At 34.3% G+C, this 21490-nt stretch overlaps 4 protein-coding genes across 7 annotated transcripts; 3 read left to right on the top strand and 1 right to left on the bottom strand.

Annotated features, from left to right (window-relative positions):
• Positions 1-207: 207 nt before the first annotated feature.
• Positions 208-3324, bottom strand: LOC127744835 (phosphoinositide phosphatase SAC3-like). Of its 4 annotated transcripts, none has more exons than XM_052257508.1 (5): positions 2997-3324; positions 1201-1426; positions 854-892; positions 368-412; positions 208-254 (listed from the first exon to the last, which is right to left on the bottom strand). In XM_052257508.1, exons 2-5 carry the CDS (start codon positions 1357-1359, stop codon positions 240-242), a joined length of 258 nt encoding a protein of 85 aa, XP_052113468.1. In that variant the 5' UTR covers positions 1360-1426; positions 2997-3324; the 3' UTR covers positions 208-239. The 4 variants fall into 4 exon arrangements, with proteins under 4 accessions (XP_052113468.1, XP_052113467.1, XP_052113466.1 ...); XM_052257507.1 differs by lacking the exon at positions 2997-3324 and adding an exon at positions 1984-2092; XM_052257506.1 differs by lacking the exon at positions 2997-3324 and adding an exon at positions 1607-1682.
• A 10560-nt stretch (positions 3325-13884) lies between these two features.
• Positions 13885-14706, top strand: LOC107474907 (uncharacterized). The gene has a single exon (XM_016094554.1). It carries the CDS (start codon positions 13885-13887, stop codon positions 14704-14706), a length of 822 nt encoding a protein of 273 aa, XP_015950040.1.
• Positions 14707-15000: 294 nt separating this feature from the next.
• On the top strand, positions 15001-16512 carry LOC107474906 (uncharacterized). Its single transcript, XM_016094552.1, has one exon. It carries the CDS (start codon positions 15001-15003, stop codon positions 16510-16512), a length of 1512 nt encoding a protein of 503 aa, XP_015950038.1.
• A 1401-nt stretch (positions 16513-17913) lies between these two features.
• Positions 17914-19040, top strand: LOC107474905 (uncharacterized). Its single transcript, XM_016094551.1, has 2 exons — positions 17914-18096; positions 18204-19040. Exons 1-2 carry the CDS (start codon positions 17914-17916, stop codon positions 19038-19040), a joined length of 1020 nt encoding a protein of 339 aa, XP_015950037.1.
• Positions 19041-21490: the final 2450 nt, after the last annotated feature.

Below are 21490 nucleotides of genomic sequence, written 5' to 3'. Positions count from 1 at the left end.
TGTACCTTTCTTGTTAAGGTTTCTTTGGCATAAGATTGTTCCTGTGAAGCAAGCGGTTCCGAACATCCTTCAAATCTGCAGCCAAAGACACCACGTTGCGCTTGAAACTCTGCTTCTTTTCGTTCAAATCCTTCAATAGTGGATCAATACATCTTGCTAATGCTACAGTACTCGTCATTGAACAAGATGATGATGGTTTCTCATATGCTGACATGACCAATTTTTTTTAGGTTCTTCAACTATGCACGTCTCTGCTATAACAATATAATAATAAAAATAACATGTTACATATATGGTGTAATGAAATCGTGTTTTGTATTGTTTATGAAAAAAATAAGATCTTATGGACTAAAGATCAGAAGTTTACTTTACTGGTCCATTGTATGAAAACATTTACTATGCCTAATTCGCTCTGCCATGTGAAATGAACAAGGTAGTTGGTACAATTAATATATAATCAACAAAACAAAATGGAAATAGCAAATTTATTAAAATAAAATGATAATAACAATAGAAAACACAAAGTGGCTTAGAAACTACTGAAACCAAATTTGAATTGGTCTAGTAATAAAATAAAATAGAATATACCAATTAGATACTGGTAACAAAGATTAAAAAGAAAAAGGGCTTCAACTTAATTTTCCGATTCACGAAAAGGTTGCTACTGTATCCAAATTTCAAAGTTCTCTTTTCTACAATTAGATACTAGATATAATCCATCCGTCAACAAAATTCAAATTTGCCAAAGCGGCTGCATCCATTATCAGGGGAACCAAGCTTCAACGCAAGGCATTACAATAATACACATCTCTAATTGAAAAAATTTAAAAAAAATAATGCTATAGTTACATACCATCTTGTTTCGTAGTACTCTTTTCTCCAGATGTGACACCTGATTCTCAAACAGGAATAGTTCATTACTAATTAGATCAGAAAATTTCATTGGCATCAAATACAGTGATAAAAAATACTTCCTACATTAAATTATCATTTTGTGTGAATACTACTAATCCATAGTTTAATGATTGCAGCATTAACTCTATCACATAAAATGCCAGCAATAGCATATACAAAGTTATATATGGTAAAAACTAGACATTTCAAATGAAATTAATATTGCCAATAAAGTACAATGAAATTAATATATAGAAGATAAAAACTAAACATATCCATTAGCCAAAAGGGGAGTCTGTTATGTACCTGTTTAAAAAAGCCATAAACTAAGGCACCTGTCCAGGAAGCATTCTGGAGATTATTCCTGACTCCACGAGTCAAAAACTCATTCCAAACAAACCGTGTTTCGTAAAGTGATTGTCCTGTTGTATTATGATCATTTAAGTTCCTTTGAATACTAAACATGACATTGTATGAGTAGCTGAAAAAGAAGTCCTTCGTAAGATCCACACTACATAGAAGCTTCTTGTATCTAAGTCACAGGAGAAGAAAAGTAAAGCCCATTAATAAGATGGATTATTATATGACTAAATAAAAATAAAAACAAATAGTTATAAAATAAAATTGTTAAGAAATTAACTATAACCAACAATATTGAAAAAAGATACAAAAGGAAACAAAAACCATCTCCTGAGTGAAATCCTGGCAATACCTTGTCTCACTCAAAAAGTTACATTTACATCATAACAGCAATGAACATTGCCCCTGTACATTTGCAGGAAATGAACTAACAATAAATGTATAGCATGAAACGGATGATGGAGGTATACACTAAACATGCTACACGACTTGGAAATCTTGAAGAAGTATTATCATTTCTACTTCAAAAGAGACAATTAGAGAGTACCACAGAAAGAGATAGGGTTGACCTGAGGAAGCCCACATTGTGCATACACACTGAAGAGAGACAATCAACATATATGGTACAATAAAAAAATAAAACAAAAACAAAAACTAAGGAACAGAACAAGGATATACATGTGTCCTCTTCCATACATGTTTAAGCAAAAAAGAAGTTGCAATGCATACCTGGACACCTTTCCAAAGCTTCTACCTCCTCATGTGTCCTCTTCCAGTCAGGATTCCCAAACCCCAGTCACATAGCCCTTCACATCGAACCTTCGAACCAGAAAAAATCTAATTAGACCTGATAAAAGTATCAACTCTATAGCTCTAAGCAAACCTATTCCTTCAACCCAGACAAAGAAAACCAAGAAAGGTCAACTTCTTTATCAACTCTATAGCTCTAAGCAAACCTGTTCCTTCAACCCAGACAAAGAAAACCAAGAAAGGTCAACTCCTTTATATAAACCATTAGAAAACCTAAACCAAAGGCAACATAAACATTAGCTGAAACAAGAACGGCCTTCACAACAAATAGCTATCAGGTAATTTTTCACATGAAAGGGGAACTAAAAAAATATAAAAAAAACACTCAAATAGAAGCAGAGCTAAAAACTATGATGTGTAGAGACAAACTTATTGCTGATGGCAAAAGTTAGAGAAGAAGGCATTTGTTTGGCAGCAGGAGGTGGAGGCTGAGGAAATGGTAGAAGCTCGAAATTTATCACAAAGAAATTAATATGAGTTCGAGTAGAAATAAGAACAAGTAGTGCACACGAAAGAGAGCTTAAACCCTAACCTTGAGTATAGGCGTTACAGATCCATCGTTAAGAATGAAGATATCAGAAATTTAGAAGTAAATTTAGAAGCATAATGTCAATAAGATCTCTAGCTGTAACACTGAATAACAAGCAAATGATTATCAAAAAATGAAAGTTGTAAATAATTATCAAACAAATAGCTCAAATTGAATTACAAATTACTTGAACAGAGTAGAACAGAACAGATTCAATGTTCATCCAAGAAAATGATTCAAATGAAAAGCTTCGATTGCAGAAAAAAATCATCAAAATCAGAGTAAACCCGCAAATTCAAATGAAGAACAAAAGTAGACTATGATAAACCTTAAACTGGCACAGAAAAATTGAGCCCTAAGGTTTATCACGAAGAACAGAATCACAAAATTAGGATATATATACCTGAAATTTGAGATGGTTACAAGAAGAACTGAGAAAGCGGGATGAGATTAGATGGAAGAGGCACCAAAGGGAGCAGATGGGATGAGAGTAGCGGCAGAGAGAGCTCTCTGACAATGGGAGTAGACGCGACGAGAGTGGCGGCGGAGGGATCTCATAGGACGCAAGGGATGACAGAGAGAGATTATGTGATTCAAGCGGCGGCAGCAGCGGCAACGGCAATGGCCGCGGCGGAAGAAGCAGAAGTAGCAGCCATAGAGAGAAGAAGTAGCACGTACCGGGGAGAAAGGAAGAAGCTCGTCTTTGATTTGTGAATGGAGCACGAAACACAGTTTGAATGGGGGCTGCCACAGGGAGAGAAAAGGGATAGGTTAGGTTTACATTAATATTTTCCGACAAAAAATTTTAAATTACAAACGAATTTTCCATCTGTAATAATTTAATAAAACGCAGCGTTTTTTCCATTTAATTACAGACTGATTTTCTGTCTATAACTATTTCCAACGAAAAAAATTAATTTTTTCGACGGAATTATCGATGGATTCTCTTTTCCGTCTGTAATTTATGCTAATTCATTTTTTTTGTTTTCCGACAAAAAATTCCTCTGAAATTCCGTCTGTATTTCCGTGGGATAAAATCCGTCGGAAATATCCGTTTGTAATAACTAGTTTTCTAGTAGTGCCGCCATGTTAACCCCGTAAAAATGGCGGCTTCAAAATGCCGTTTTAACCAACCAAAAATGTCATTTTATTTGGAATTAACGGTGGTTTGAACTGCCATTTTAACCTATCAAAAAACCGTCATTTTAACCATGAAAATTACGACAGTTTTTTGAAAACCACCATAATAACCAGAATGGCGCTCAGAATTACGTTGTTTTTCAAAACCGCCATACTTGATAGTAATGGCAGTTCAAACCGCTGTAAATTCCAAAAAAAACTACCGTAATTACCAAGTTTTTTTGTAGTGTATCAAGGATGTTAATTTAGGTGGAAACCTTCCCTCTACCACGATCACGAGACCTACTTGATCTACCTTTGCTACCTGTCGTCATGTTTGCAAAGAGAATATATTATTAACACTAATCATCATATTTTCTACACAAATCCTTTAAAATTTATATTATTTCAAAAAAATTTTGACATAACCTTTCCTAAAATTGGACATATATCCTTCTTTACGGTTCTCACAAATCCAACCAACCTCAATTCACAGTATCAATCAAAAGTCAATTAAGTTCATAACAATTTAATTCAATTAAACAAGGAGCCTTCATGATTCAAGTCCAAAGCAATAATACTTAATCTCATGAAGGTTGGAGATACAATATGTAAGCTAGAGAACTAAAATCTTATACCTTAGAGTGATAAATAAGCCTTGAACATGACAAATTTAAACTTAGCAACATAATAATTCAATCTACAGAGATGTACCTAACAAGTTATTATTTAAACTTGTAATGACTTATATCACATAGAGCATATATGAAACACAATTGGATTGTTATAAAATTATATTTGTGCAAAATAAAAATTCAACTATTTATTGATAATGGACAACTAAAAATTACAATGAAAAAAAAAGTTTCATTTTATTTTCATAATTTATAGATTAAATAACAAAAAAATTATCAAAAACACACAGAGCAAATAATGAATATACTAGTATTATAACCAAATTTACATGTTTATATCTTGGATCCTATACTAATTTTTTCTTAATATAACTATTTTTATTTAACACCCTTACAGAAAAACCCATCAATTTTTCCAAATAACTAAAGTCGTATTCCTAAAGCAAACCATTTCTGTTCTTATATTAAATTTATAATTAATATAAATACAATGAAATACCATACCTTATTATCATATTATTACCAATAATATTGAATAATTAATTGAGTTGTTACAAAATCCTAAAGTCATAAAATCCAAACCCTAAACTTAATTTCACAGTAATCAATTCCAATTCCTACACCCAATTTCAAGGTAATATAATTTAAACTCTAAATCCCAAATTTATAGAAATTTGTTCAATTTGTTCATAAAACATATATTAAAACCAATTTCACAGCAAAATCTAAACATTAATGGTAGAAACGGCCAACTTACTTGAAACGGAGAAAGTGGCCGACGGTATAGCAGTCTCCTCATCGCGATGGCAAGGCAGTGCAAATTCTTCACGAGGCAGAGGCACGACTTGAGGAAATGGAGCAGAGGGGGGAGGCGGCGATAGGAGACAGCAGCAGCAGCAGTGTTGAGAGGAGAGGGGTAGAGAGAGAGAGAGAGAGAGAGAGGGAGAGAGAGGAGATTTCGAAATGAAAGGGAGGAGAGTTCGCGCTTTGAATTTTAGGCAGATAAATTCAACAGTAATACATAGCGGCCATCAAAACGCAGCGTTCCACTAAAATGGGTTTACCAGGGGATTTTTTTCACCGGTAAATCCCACGCTACATTTTGCGCCTATTTTTCCCATTTTTCCTCCAACTATTACCGGTGAATTTACCGTCAAAAACGAAAATCCACCGGTAATGATTTGATCTGTCGAATTCCACATGAAAATCATCCATAAATCTGTCGATAAAGTCGATGCTAATGTGTAACGCTAAATCCGATGGTAAATCTGACAGTACTCAATATTTTTCTTGTAGTGCTCACCTCTTTGAGTAGCTGTAAACATTCTCATCAAGCTACAAATAGAATGAAAGCGAGAACTCTATCTTGTATATCTAGCTCTTTGCAAAATGCCCACTTGGTTTGCACCTTGACCTATTTCTAGCTCATCAATGGTAATTAATTTTGCAATTTCAATTTCTTGAGCTTCTTGTAGTTGGTCACGTCGTTTGCAAGATGCACCAACAATATTGATAATAGCAGTCAATTTTGTGAAAAATTCATAAATTTAAAGTACTTTCCTTAAGGCATCCACCAGTGCTAACATCAATTTATGAACAAAATAATGGACATAATATGCTTATCGGCAATCATTGAGCAATATAGCTTATAAACCATTCCATTCCCCTTTCATATTGCTAGCACCATCATATTCCTAACTTCGAATGTTTTTAATTTGAAGATTATAAAAAGAAAGCACAAACCTTAATTCTTTTTTCAAAGTCATGGCACTAATGTCACTAACGTGTACAAGATCAAAGACACTACAAGAAAAAAGTTGAATACCCTCGGATTTATCATCAGATTTTGTATCGGAGGTTAGTGATAGGTTTAATACCGAATTTACCGGCGAATTTGGCAATAAATTCACGGGGTATACAAGTTATTGTAAGATTCAATTTTCCAACAGCAAATCCGCCTGTAATAACTGGAGGAAAAAAAAGGAAAATTGGCGCGATAATTACTGTCAAATTTAGGGGCAAAAAATCCGACGGTAACATAATTAAATGAAACGCGCCGTTTTGGTCGCAGGCTATGCATTACTGGCAAATTTTTTCGGAAAAATTGACCCTAAATTCGAATTTGCAAACCTTTCCCTTCTATTTCTGCAATATCATCAACCTCACTTTTCCCCCATTCTTTCTCTCTCACCGTCAGCCCCAATCGCCACCATTCGCTGCTGTTTCACCAGTCATTGCCACACCCAGTCACTTTCATCGCATGTCATGTCACTCAGTCACTGTCGCCGCCACAACGTTGCCACGTCGTATACCGCACTCATTCAATAGCATCAGCCCCTCCTGCTGCATGCTCGTTCATCATCGTCGTGGACTCCTCCAATCGAGCTTCCCTCCTCGTCACTGCATCCATCAAAATCATCAACACCAGTAGCATCATATCCACCTCTAGCAGCATCTTCGCCGGTCGTGTTTCTGCCTCCCGCAGCTTCGTCATTGCCGCCTCGTCATTTCTTCCTTCTATCATCGCCACCTCTCGTTTGTCGCCACCTTTGGTACTAAATCCCTTTCTCTGTTTAGTTTGTTTTGAATTTTTCAACATTTGGGGGTTTAGAATTTGTTCAGTTGTTTGAAACTTTTTTGAAATTAATCTTCTGAGTTTTATGTCTATTTAATTTGTTTAATTGTTTGTGCAATTATTGCTAAATTTTTTGTTTGGGGGTTTAGGGTTTAATTAATTTTTTGTTCAATTGTTTAGTTTGTATGTCTATATATATATGCTGCTTGCCTCCTTTGCTTAATGAATCGAATAGGATGAAGATATATTTATTATTGTTTTGTTCTGATTGATCTATTTTATGTCGTGTTTAAACCTCTTATTGTTTGAGTATTCTTAGAGTATTTAGTAGGATGATGATACATTTATTATTATTTGTTAGGTGATTGGGGGATTTTTAGTGCTTTAGATCTTTCCTTAGTTTTTCAGCGAAATTGATCGAATGCAAATCTCTTCATGATTGTTTAACAATGTTCAGATTTCCATACATACATATTCTTACTACAGTTACTCTTGTTAAAGTCCCTTCTTTGTTATAGATTTCATTAGGACTGATTAAGCATATATTGTAAGCTTCTCTAGGTCTATGTAACAAGCATGTATGTTATATAAGTATCCCTTTTATTATTTCTTCAATCTCTAATCAATTGTAATTCCATGTCTGATTGTAAATTTAAAATTTTCAATTTTAGTTTTCGTCTTATGTCTTTATATTCATATAATTGATTACCACAAAAGGAATAAAGAATAATTATTTTTTTGAAATTGAAATTGGTTGATCGAGTTCTTATCAGATTAGGGGAAACATTATTTGAATTTTGGGCACCTGATATTGAAGAGAAGCAATATGATAACATGTCTAAGAGTGTTGCTCATAATTTTATCATTTTGGTTCTGATCTTGTCTCTAAAAAATGTTTCAAATTTGTGACTCATCTCATAAAGTCTAGGTACAATGAACTCGAGATTGGAAGACATTGTGATGTAGTTTCAATCTCATGGATTTCACTTTTTTGTCTCAAGCCTATAAAGTGTATAAATTTACAAATATAGTAGTAATGGATTGTGTGGTGGATTTGTTTTGGGAGTTGTTTAATTGTTTCTCAATTTTAAAACAAATAATAGCCTTAGTATTATAAATAATTTGGTATGGTTGATTCTTTATGTAATGTAGTAGCATTAGTATAGCCTAATCTCTAAAACTCATCAGTTTTCCTCTTTCAATTTTTGGTTTGGTTTTGGTTCAATTTTTGTAATTGAGAGTTTCGTGCATTTCAAATTTGATTTTCTGTTTACTTTTAAATCTGCTAGTAACTATTAATTTAATTATTAATAAAAAATAATATATTACCGTCAGATGTACCGGAAAAAAATCTGACGGTAACAAGCTCCAAAATTTCACTGATTAAAAGTTTATATCCGTTGCTATATCTGCCGGTAATTAGCGACAAACGAAAAAATTCGCTGGTAAATAATTACCGGCAATGTTTATACCGTCAGATTTATTCCACCACTAAATCCAACGATAAACAGATTAACGGTAAAATTTTTTGGTAAATGATATTCAGTGACTTTCTTGTAGTGAGAAGCATTCACAAACAAAACCATTTATATCAACAAATCTTAAAACAATATCCATTTGCTCTGTTTTAGATTCAATACGAGCTTTATCAATAATGATATAAAATTTGATATTTTTAATATCTTTTCTAATTGATTTTCTCACCATGGTAGCAAGAATATGTAGAATTCTCTTCTGAACATCGCTTGAAGTATATTTAGCAAATCTATGAGCATTTTTCAAAACAAGTTTGTAAGACCCTAAAAACTTTAACCATTCAATAAAGTTACCTCAATTATTTGAATTCGAGCTTTTATCATGGCCTCTATAAGCGCAACCTTAAAAAGTTGACTATTAAATACAATCAATAGATGCTCTAAATCTACGTTGATTATTCTCAATTTTCTTTTATGTTTGTTGTTTTATAAGTGTATCAACATGTTATGATTGCTTCATCAAATTGTCACATGATTTTATTGCCTTGTGATGGAGCGCATTGAGGTATTTGCCGATATGATTTAAAATATGGCAATCATTTTTACTATTTATTTTCTTCCAATTCCTAGTAATTTTTAATGAAGGCATTTGAGGTTATGTTGATTGAAATTTTTTTTAGCAAATAAATAGCATGGTAAATAATATCCAACATCGTCTTTAATAGAATACTTTAACGTGAATGGTATAATTCAAACTAAAAAGCTTAAAAATGACGACCATGACTTGTACTGTTCGAGAATGGATAATTATCAAGTATTGGTTGATTTGGTTCAACTTTAAAATAAGCTCAACAAATTTTATCTCTTTCACTTGGATGAAACTTCTAAATCATTGGTCGAATTTCTGGATCTCTTACCAAATGCAATACTTCAATTTATTCAGGATTAAATCATGGGTGCTTTGACTATAAACTATCTGGTTGAGGAATTAAAATATTGATGTTTTATGCCTCATGTATTGAAGAGGTTGTTGTTGATGTAACAATATTAGAAACATCTTCACTATTTTGGTCAATCTTTTTTTAAAAAAAAATGTTTATTATTTTTATCTTACCTATAATTCAATTAAATTCCTACAATTCAGAATTTACATAAAGAAATATTGTGCAACTTATTAACTAAACTTAATTAATTTTATTTTTTTATAAATCAATAATATAAATGTCATAAATAATTAATAATGAGAGAAAATAAAAAAGATATATGCTAATTAATATTATAATTATATAATTATCATCTTCAATTTCTTTTAAAAATCTAAATTACTATTATAAGATTATAAATTAGGTAAATAAATACATAAATTATTCACAAAAATTTAATAAAAGAAATAACTCACAGAGAAAAGAAAGAATAAAAAATGATAATAGAAGAGTACTTGTTATCCCTTTTTTTTTGTCTGTTAGAGTGATGCTCTAAGAAAAGAAGTGATCTTTAATTTTTTGATAGTGCATACTATAATATCTATATATAGTTACCTAATTTATTAAGAAAAGATAAAAAGTAATATTTAAATTAAAAAATATGAAAAAAAATATTTTTTTATTATTTAAAATTTATTATAAAAGATAAGTTTGGCATCAAAGTTATAGATACCAAAAAATTTGCCTTCTTGAATTCAGTTTGAAAACAATAAATAAACACACCAGGGACTATATATTCCTTATTATTAGCTTCTTTCTTTTTTGCTTATGATAATAACCATGGTCCATGGCCCAAGGCCCAAGCTATCAAATCCATGGAGGAGCCCATAAAGTTTTAAATAGGAGCCACTCTTTTTTTCTTTTTTTTCTTTTTTATATAAAGAGAATTTTCTTGGGGGAGGGGGACACTGCTTTCCCTCCAACCTATGAAGCTCGTCTCTGAACACACACCACCACCACCATATGCTCCACAAGTTTTGGGGAATAATAAATATTTTTTATTCAAAACTTACTTACCTTTAAGTGACAGAGGTTGCAGAAGAAGTTGATGAAGTAGAACGCAAACTGTTATCCCACGATGTAAAACCCTAACCAATTCAGCAAACCAACGAGTCCTATCTTCATCCATGAAATACCCAAGACTTCAAGTGATCATTGCCTTGAGGAGGGAGGGGAGGATGAATAAGCGTTTTGTGTTTGATAAACCATTATTTTATGATTCATATTGTGTTTAATTGAGTGGTTTTTATTAAATTTTTACCCATTTATTCATATGATTAGCATGTATTTACAATTCCTTTCCAAATTGTTCTATGATTGAAAACTTGCTTCCTAAAGATCTTTAATTTGTGTATTTTAATCATCTCTTATTACCATTCGATATCTTGATATGTGTGTTAAGTGTTTCAGGCTTCATAGGGCATGAATGGCTTAGAGAATAGAGAGGAAGCTTGCAAAAAAGGAAAGGAGCACAAGAAATAAAGGAGACAACCAGCAGACAGCCACGCGCACGCATGGCTGACGCGTGCGCGCGAATTGGACAAAATCACAGCGACGCGTACGCGTGGATTGGAGTTAGCGCAAACGACGCGAGCGCGTGCCTGACGCGCACGTGTGGCAAGGAAAACGCTGAATGACGCGTACGCATGACTGACGCGTACGCGTGACCTGCGCGATCTGCAGAAATTTCAAAATACGCTGGAGACAGTTTCGGGCCGCGTTTTGACCCAGAGTTTGGCCCAAAAACACAGATTAAAGTCAGAGAATATGCAGAGACTCAGGAGAGGAGATCATAATTCACTTTTCATGATTTAGATGTAGTTTTCAAAGAAAGTGGTTCTCTCCTTTCTTTTAGGAATTAGAATTAGGATTTAGGATTTCTTCATCACAGGTTCAATGTTCCTTTCTTATGTATTTTCTCTTTCATTTGTTTATGAACTTTTCCATGTTGGATGTGATTTCTTTTATTAATAATTGAGGTATTTCAAATATATGATTTTTATTTAGCTTTCTACATTATTGACTTTGGGTGATTGATTGGTGACTTTTGAGTTGTCAAACTCATCGTGATTGATAATTGTTATCTTTGCTGATTGATTTAGATTCCTATAACTCTAGTCTTTCCTTAGGAGTTGATTAGGACTTTAGGTGTTAAATTGATTTGTCCACTTGACTTACCTTCATAGTTAGAGGTTGACTGAGTGGAAACAAATATATAATTCTCATCACCATTGATAAGGATAACTAGGATAGGATTTCCAGTTTTCATACCTTGCCAAGAGTTTTATTAGTTATTGATTTATTAATTCCTGCAATCTATTTCTCTTGTTCAAACATTTTTAAAATCTAAAAATACTGTTTTCTATAACCAATAATAAATCATACTTTCCTGCAATTTCTTGAGAAGACAACCCGATGTTTGAATACTTCGATTTATAAATTTTATTGAATTTTTTACTTGTGACAACTAAATGTTTGTACAAAAAAAATTTCTGTTGATTTAAAAACTATATTTACAACGCAATCATATTTTTATATTTTTTTACCGATAGAACGTTAGTGTTTTTGTTGGGAGAGTAAACGATGTAATTTCTATTGTTCATTTAGCATACTATTAGCAAAACAATGTCGTCGTTGCATTATGTCCAGCGTGAAAGGGTCTTGTCTTGTCACACATGGCGTTACCATCAATTTGATAAAACGGAGTTAGAGATCATACTAACGTAGTGTATTTCTTCGATTTAGATTATTTTAGTGCAAACTATCGATCTCAAATACTAAAATGGAGTCTAACTCGTAAAAGTGATCTAGAGATTAAATACTACTTGACTAATAATGTTTTTATGTCTAAATGCTATTTTATCATCTCTAAAATAATATGTAAATTACTTTTTTTAATGTATTACATTATAATTTGATGTTTATTTTAATATTTTTGTTATATATTGATTAAAATATTAATTTAAAAATTTTCTTATATTAACTAAATTTTAAACTACACCCTTATAAGGCATGTTTCGTTCTCCTCTCCAACCGATGTGGGATCTTACAGGAAAAATGTTCAATTTAAAAAGTTTATCATGTCAAATAGATTTTTAAATTTAAAAATTTATTCTATACAATTTGGTTTTAAATTATATGAGAAAAAAATTGAAATACGTACTTTATATCTTGTTTTCTAAAAATTAATGTAGCTAGTTTGCAATTATTTTTTATTTAATTTTTGTTAAAAATAAAAAATTTTGTGTGAAAAATAAAATAGTAATATATAATATTATTTTTCAAATATTTTATTAAATTTCTAACAAATTTTAATGACCCGAAATCAATTTTATATTTTTTATTTTATTAGATAAATTAGTTATCTAACAAATTTTACTAAAAATTTAAAATAAATAAACACCCATTAAAATATAACATATCAAAAAATGTAACTTATATATTATTTTAAAAAGATAAAATAGCATTTACCTAATTATGTTATGAGGTAAGAAAGAAAAGACAATAATAGTGATTATTATAGTATATATGTTTAATTATGAGATTAATTTAATTTTTTAAGGTTGTATAAATTCTTTTAAAGAAATATATAAATAAATATATGTACAAACGTATACATATATTATCACATCAATAAAAATAATAATAATAATTATATATATTATGCTTAAATAGTCTTTAAAAAAGTGATATCTTTGGATGAAGTACAAAGTATAATAATTTTATTTTGCACTATTATATTTTGGTATTCTTTTTTCCATCAGAAAAGAACTGTTTGTAATCAAATTAAAACTTTTAATGAGGTGACTTTTGATAAAAATAATTATATCCCGACAGCAAATTGTTCCAAAATTAACATGCATAAAGTGAGAATGAAACATGTGCTGTTTGTAAACATTTTAAACGTTATGAATATTATTTGTTTATTCATTAAAGGTAAAGAATGCTTACACATATAATTTAATTAATTTAATATTCACCATATATTTCACTGCTAAAACAACTTTTATACTCTACTTATTTAGTTATATATTACTAATTTACTCTACAAGACTACAATCAGAAAGATATTTGACATCCTAAGTTATATAACAACTTACGCAAAGATAATGAATCAATCTGTGATGGGAGTGAAAAAAAAAATCAACACTACTCAGATTTATAAGGGTAAAAAATCTAAACGAGCCAAAGGGAGATCAATTTGACACAAATAAGTCAAAGCAAAATCTGATTCATCAATTAACCAACGGACATTTCTATATAGTTCGAACCAAATAGGTTCGAACTCACTTTGCACATAATTTGAACCAAATAGGTTCGAATTACACGTATAAACCAAAGCAACATAATTCGAACCAAACTGGTTCGAACCATAACTTGATTCGAACCTAATAGGTTTGAATTACACTGAGCATATTTCGTACTAGAATGGTTCGAATTAGTGAGGACCAGCGCTGTATATATATGGTCTGAACGTTAGTTGCTATCATTAGAGGTGGTTTACATGGCTAGTGAGGAGAGTTTCACAGTGTTGGTTCACCACAGAGGATCCATTAAGAAGAAAATTCGTTCCGGTGTGAAGTTCACTGATAAGGATTCTCTCTGTATTATCGTCACGCCTACGACGAGGTATGAGGACCTTGTTAGCTCTGTACTGCTGAAACTTGGTCTGGAAGGTGTGAAACGGGTTAAGAAGTTTTTTTATCGATTTCCAATCATGGTGCTCCAGAACACCGTAAAGTACGATTGTTTCACGATCGGGAGTGATGAGGACTTGCAGGTCATGTTTCATTGTCGCCGGCAGTTTCCAGAGGTGAGGACACCAAAACTGTTGGCAAAGTTGGTTGACGCGGTGTCCAGCTCGGGAGTTTCGAACTGGAATACCACCACTTTAGCCACGGTTGCCGGTTCTAGCTCCAGACCTGCCGTTGCATCTTCCTCCGTCCCTGCGTACGAGCCACCCGTCCAACCTGTCGCCTCCCCTTCGTTCGCTGTTGATCTCCACGGCAGTGTAGGCGACGAGGTCGGACAAGGGGAGTATCTGCCGACATCTTTACAGTGTGCTGCACCGGCTTGTGTTGGAGATGGATTCTTGGATGATCCAGAGGACGATGATGTCGAGCCGGATATGATTGCTGATGACAGTGGCGATGATGTTGGAGCAAGTGATCCTGTTGTGGTGGGCGGTGGTTCTAGCTCCGGCACGCAGCAGTACCCTCCACATTTTTCCTCTTTGGACTTGGATGCCATGAGGCAAGAGGGGGTTGCTAGGCAGCCGGCTGGATTTGGCGCTAGAGATGCTGAAAGGTCTGCAGGTCTGACATAGTTTCAGGTTGGTCAGCAATTTCTGGATAAAAAAGAGGCCCTGTTAAGTGTCAAGACTTACAGCATCCGACGAGGGGTACAGTACAAGGTCGTGGAGTCTGACTATCGCCGGTATGTGGGCAAGTGTTCTGAGTTCGGCAATGGGTGCACATGGTTGATTCGGCTCAGTCTCCGACAGCGCAAGGGGATTTGGGAGGTCAAACGTTACAACGGACCGCATACTTGTCTCACCACCTCTATTTCCAGCGACCACAGGAGTTTGGATTACCATGTGATATCGGCATTCATTATGCCAATGGTTAGGGATGATGCATCCGTCAGCATCAAGGTGCTCCTAAATGCCACCGCCGCACACTTTGGGTTTAGGCCGACTTACAAGAGGGTCTGGTTGGCGAAGCAGAAGGCTGTTGCTCTCATCTATGGTGACTGGGATGAGTTGTACAATGAGCTCCCAAGGTGGGTGTTAGGTGTCCGATTGACGATGCCTGGTACTGTTGCAGTGCTAAGGACGAGCCCTGTTCGTGTCGGTGGACATTTGGACGAGTCTCGAGCTTACTTTCACAGACTATTCTGGACCTTTCCACCATGTATCGAGGCATTCCGTCATTGCAAGCCCCTAGTTAGTATTGATGGCACCCATCTGTATGGCAAGTATGGGGGAACGTTGCTTGTCGCGATTGCACAGGACGGGATCTCCAACATACTCCCTGTTGCCTTCGCATTAGTCGAGGGTGAGAATGCTGAGTCGTGGTCCTTCTTTCTCTCCCACCTGCGTGAGCATGTCACACCGCAGCTGGGTCTGCTGGTTATCTCGGACAAGCATAACGGCATCAAGGCCGCCCTTGAGGCTCCTGACGGAGGCTGGTTACCTCCGTCTGCATACCGGGCATTCTGCATTCGACATGTTGCGGAAAATTTCGCCCTCACCTTCAAGGGCAAAGACGCAAGGAGGCTACTTGTGAATGCGATGTACACTAAGACCGAGGTCGAGTTCCACTACTGGTTTGATATTCTTAGGTCCGAAGACCCGGCGATGTGTGACTCGGCTAACCGGATTGAGTATTCCTTGTGGATACAGCATTGTGATGAGGGGCGTAGATTCAGACACATGACGACAAATATATCTGAATGTGTGAACTCGATCCTCAAGGGTGTCACAAACCTTCCTGTGTGCTCCCTAGTGAAGGCAACATACGGAAGGTTGGCCGAATTATTTGTTCGCAAAGGGAGGGAGGCTGAGGCGCAGATGGGAACCGGACAACAATTTAGTCAGCACTTGGTGAAGTGTATAGAGGCCAACTTGAAGACGGCTAGGTGCTTCACGGTTACTGTGTACGACAGGGATAACTCCGAGTTCACCGTCGCAGAGACAACTCCGACTGGTTCTTTCTCACTGGGTACCTACAGAGTCTCGCTTGCATCTCACACATGTGACTGCGGATACTTCCAGGCACTTCATTTCCCTTGTCCCCACGCACTGGCATGCTGTGCCTACTCACGGCTTACATGGGAGCCTTACGTCCACCAGGTGTATCGTCTTAGTTCGGTCTTCAGTGTGTGTCAGATGGGTTTCACACCTCCCATTCCAGAGGGTTTCTGGCCACCATATGACGGGCCGACTGTCATCCCTGACCCCAATAAGAGGCATGCGAGAGAGGGTCGTCCCAGGTCCACTCGGATACAGACTAATATGGACGAGGCAGATCCAAACCGACCAAAGAGATGTGGGCTTTGTCGACAGCCCGGCCACACATGTCGGAGTTGCCCACAGCTCGGAGGAGCAGAGCACACACGGGAACATGATTAGGTGTATTGGTGGCTTTGGTACTTTTGTTATTTCAATTTCGCATTTAGATTCCACTATTATCGGTTTTCTTACTTGTAGTTGATAAGTGATAGAATTTGTTAATGTTAATGCGATGTACTGTGCATGGGATCTTAATTAATGAATGTGTTATGTTTCCTGAGTTTTAAACGAAATGTCTGTTGAATGCACACGTTTATAAATAAACCTTCAAATTAAATTAATACATGATGCGAAAACTATGCTAGTAACAGAAATAAACACTAAACAACCATTTTCAAAGTACAATATCATGATTTGGAATAACATACTGCAACATAAATAACCAAACTACATGTTGGATCGTCAAAGTACATCAACTACAAAAATAAACTTGGCTAAGATACAACAACGAACATGAACAAACAACATACAAGATACATGAATCATCTAAACAGATGCGAGCCGGTGAAGCAACGACGGGGTACCCGTATCCTGTATCCTCTCCGGATAAGTGGCTCCTCGTCCTCAGTCTCATCGTCATCCTCATCCGGGGCATGCTGTGCAGGTGGCCTAGGCTGGACGGGAGCCCCAGACGGCTCGGCAACTGAATGTGATGCAGCAGTGTAGGCGGAAGGAGGAGTACCACCCAACGCAAAATGGTCAGCAGCAGAAATCGTAGGAGGCTCGTTCAGATCGACATCTAAAGGTGCCTGTGTACTGGAGCTCTGACCACGCCTACGGTCCGCATCATCCTCCTGCATGATGGCAGTAACCTCCTTATATAGCCGAAACCCATGTAATTCAAACCAGCCCTGTTCGAATTAGTATTTGGAACAAATTGTGAGTAATTCGAACCAGCTAGATTCGAATTACTTGGGAAGCGTTCACGTGTGTATTTCGAACCAAGGCAGTTCGAATTATGCTCCTTGGTAGTTCGAATTATGTAGGTTCGAATTAGGTTAATCATGTGTTCCTTTATAATTCGAGTTATCTTGGTTCGAATTACATAGTAACGTGCTTTGACTGATTCGTGAAGCTATTTTCATTTTTTTAAAGAAAATAATATATATGCAATTATTTTTGTTTTTTTTTTGTTAGATAGTTCAAGTTAAGTTAAAAATGTCAAAGATGAAAACAATTCACTCATTTTTCAAGTGAAAAGAGAGAATATATGATGAACAAAATTCAGCTTCAGATTCTTTGAGTAATGTTCAAAATATTATTGAGCAACCTGTGACATAACTTGTTGAGCAAGATATTCAACCCCCTGCTTCCAAAATAGCAAGGACTGAAATAGATCAAGTTAATATTGATACATTGATGCGTGATCCCGGAAAGCGTCCGCAAATTTGGAATTATCCTATCAATCAACAAGATAAAATCCGTAGAGCATACATAAAGTTTGGACCATATCAATTTATTATGGATGAGTACCCTCTTTCTGGTCTAGAAAGTCATCCTCGTCGTTTCAAAGCTCATTGGTTTAAGAGTTTTTCTTGGCTAGAATATTCGCCAGAAGTGGATGCTGCATTTTGTCTTCCATGCTATTTATTTTCTAGAAAATCAAGTCCATTCACATCAGGAGGATTTCGCAATTGGAAAAAAGTGAATAATGGAAAGGATTGTGCATTTTTATCTCATGTGGGTAAATCTCTTAATTCTCCTCATAATATTGCTGTTAAGTCTTGTAAAGATTTGCTCATCAATTACAGCTAGCTCTTGTTGCTGCGGCTAAAGAAGTTGTTGATGTTCATGCTTTTTTTTTAAGTTTGAGTAATATTATCAATGTTGTGTGCTCTTGCAAACGCAATGATGAATTACGATCTGCTTATGCAACTGAAATTTTCCATTTAGTTGCAACTAATCAAATTGAAACAGGAAGGGGAGCAAATCAAATTGGCACATTAAAAAGATCAGGAGATACTAGGTGGAGCTCTCACTTCAACTCAATTTGTAGCCTTTTACGTATGTTTGGAGCAATAACTTCAGTTCTGGAAGATTTGGCTACTAATGGATCTACATATTCTCAACGTGGTGATGCTACTTATGCTCTTAAATCTTTATTATCATTTGATTTTGTTTTCATTTTGCATATGATGAAAGAAATCATGGGAATCACTGATAAACTTTGTCAAGCATTGCAACAAAAATCTCAAGACATTTTGAATGCTATGCATCTGGTTTCTAGTACAAAGTCATTGATTCAACAGTTAAGAGATAGTAGTTGGGGAGCACTTTTGGAGAAAGTTAGTTCTTTCTGCAATGATCATGCTATTCAGATACCTGATATGGGTGCTTCTTTTAGTGACATAATTCGGTCTCGTCGTAAAAAGGATGTTGTCACTGTTGAACACCACTATCGTGTTGACATTTTTACTAGCGTGATAGATTTTCAATTGAAAGAGCTAAATAGTAGATTTAGTGAGCAAGCAACCGAGCTCCTCATACTGAGTACATCTCTAGATCCTAAAGATGCTTTCAAGTTATTCAGTGTTTGCAACATATGCAATCTTGCAAAGAATTTCTATTCTTTAGATTTTTCTAAGTAAGAAAAGATTCAATTGGATTATGAGTTACAACATTATGAACTTGATGTGGTTAAAGCTCCAGATTTTCAGAATTTGTCTACTCTTGCTGAATTGTGTCAAAAATTGACAGAGACAGGAAAATCAAATATATATCCTTTAATTGATAGATTAATTCGTCTTGTTTTGACTCTTCCTGTGACAACAGCAACAACTGAACGGGCCTTTTCAGCTATGAAGATTATTAAAACAAGGCTTCGAAACAAGATGGAAGATGAATTTTTAGCAGATTGTATGATTGTATATATTGAAAAGGAAATTGCTTCAAAATTCACTTCAGAGATGATAATTGATGATTTTAGTTCCATGAAGCATCGTCGAGCAAGTTTAAAAATATCAAAATCTTAAAGTATGTAGTTGAACATTGACTTTTATATAATATAATTACTTTTTTGATATATATGCTACAAATCATATTTTGTTAATTTTTTGTTATATTTTATATTTAATTGGCCCCCCTCTTATGAAATTTCTGGTTCCGCCACTGCACATGGGGGCATGATTAGGTGTATTGGTGGCTTTGGTACTTTTGTTATTTCAATTTCGCGTTTAGATTCCACTGTTATCGGTTTTCTTACTTGTAGTTGGTGACTGATAAAATTTGTTAACGTTAGTGCGATGTACTTTGAATGGATTTTTAGTTATTGAATATGTTTTGTCACCGCAGTTTTAAACGAAATGTATGTCTAATAAACATCGGCAAAAATAACTGTACGAGTCTTATTAAGACATGATGCAGATTCTATATTCGTAACTTAAATTGCTTGCTGGAACGAATTCTTACTAATTCGAACCAACATATTTCGAATTACTTGGTAAATATATGCTCAGTGTAATTCGAACCTATTAGGTTCGAATTATCAAGTTATGGTTCGAACCAATTTGGTTCGAATTATGTTGCTTTGGTCTATACGTGTACTTCGAACCTATTTGGTTCGAATTATGTGCAAAGTGAGTTCGAACCTATTTGGTTCAAACTATATAGAAATGTCAGTTGGTTGATTGATGAATCAGATTTTGCTTTGGCTTATTTGTGTCAAATTGATCTCTCTTTGACTTGTTTAGATTTTTTACCCGATTTATAAGATTAGAATTAAACCCATTAAATATGTTAAAAATATAATTATTTATATAATTGTTGATTTTAAAAGAAAAATTTTAGTATAAGACAAATAAAAAAATTTATATAAAAATTCACGAATTCAAAAAAAAAAAAACTTTTACGTGCGCGCGTGAGATGCGGTAAGATGACAAATATATGGCGAGTATCATTAGACTTTCATGGTAAAAACCTTTAATGTGGGTTAATGTATGTAGTTTGAAAACTTAGACAAAAGATGAGTAGTTCACTGGTTGTGTGTGATAATAACATCATAAAAGAGGTACCCCATCCATCGTATAGCTGTGGAAGCTCACCAAATCTGAGATATTGCTTCTTTCCTCAGTCAAGGAATCCTAAGCAGTGACTTAATATCATATCTTTGAATTGAGTGGGTGAATGGGGCACTGACTTTTTCACTTCTTCGCCCGTTAATTACTATACAAGTTAAAGTTGAAAGCGACCAATCTAAATTAAAGCATATATAACACATATATGACCAATATTAATATATAGATTTAATTAAATATTTAATTTGCATGCCAAGTTAGGGTAAAATTACACAAACATCTAATTATATATTATTGTAGTAGTGGCAAAGATGTTTGATTTAATAATTTCTCATTTTTAAAAAAAATTACAAACTACACATTATTTAATTATTAATATTATGATTTTTTATGTCCACCTTTTGTTGCATATAATGATTAAGCTCTTTAGTTAATAATATACATATTAAAAGTGACTTCCAAATAAAACAAAACAATAATCCACAATCTCTTGAAGAAGATTATATCTACCAAAAGTAATCCAAGTGCTCCTCAGATTTCCCACTCTTAGACTTTATATATGTAAAATATGAATTAATTTATACTTGTTCTCTTAATTTAATTAGGGCATTCAACGTACCCACCAAAACACATGAATGTAGCTAGGTGTGTAATTTTTTTAGGAAGAAAACGGAAAAGAAGAAACTGAACAGGTACATTATTATGAAGGAGTTCGTTGACATAACTAAAGTTCATTAATTTGGTTAGGTAATGTGATGTTACATATGGATTTTGAACTTTTATGATATATGATAACGTGATCTTTCATTGGATTCTCTAATGTTTGTTAAATAATAATCATCGTTGCCCACTAATATTCGATCTATCTCATTTACAACTTAATTGTATCGATACAAAGTAATAGTTATAACTGTCATTGCAATAATATATTTTGCATAACCAAAATGTTTGGGAACTAAAATTAGGGAGACAAAGGTAGTCATAGTTATTTATTTTTATTTTTTTAATATTCAAAGTTTTTTATT

This window comes from Arachis duranensis, chromosome 2 (assembly GCF_000817695.3).
Source record: "Arachis duranensis cultivar V14167 chromosome 2, aradu.V14167.gnm2.J7QH, whole genome shotgun sequence".
NCBI lineage: Eukaryota > Viridiplantae > Streptophyta > Magnoliopsida > Fabales > Fabaceae > Arachis > Arachis duranensis.
The sequence above is the reverse complement of the archived record's forward strand: the minus strand, read 5'-3'. Positions and strand labels throughout refer to the sequence as shown.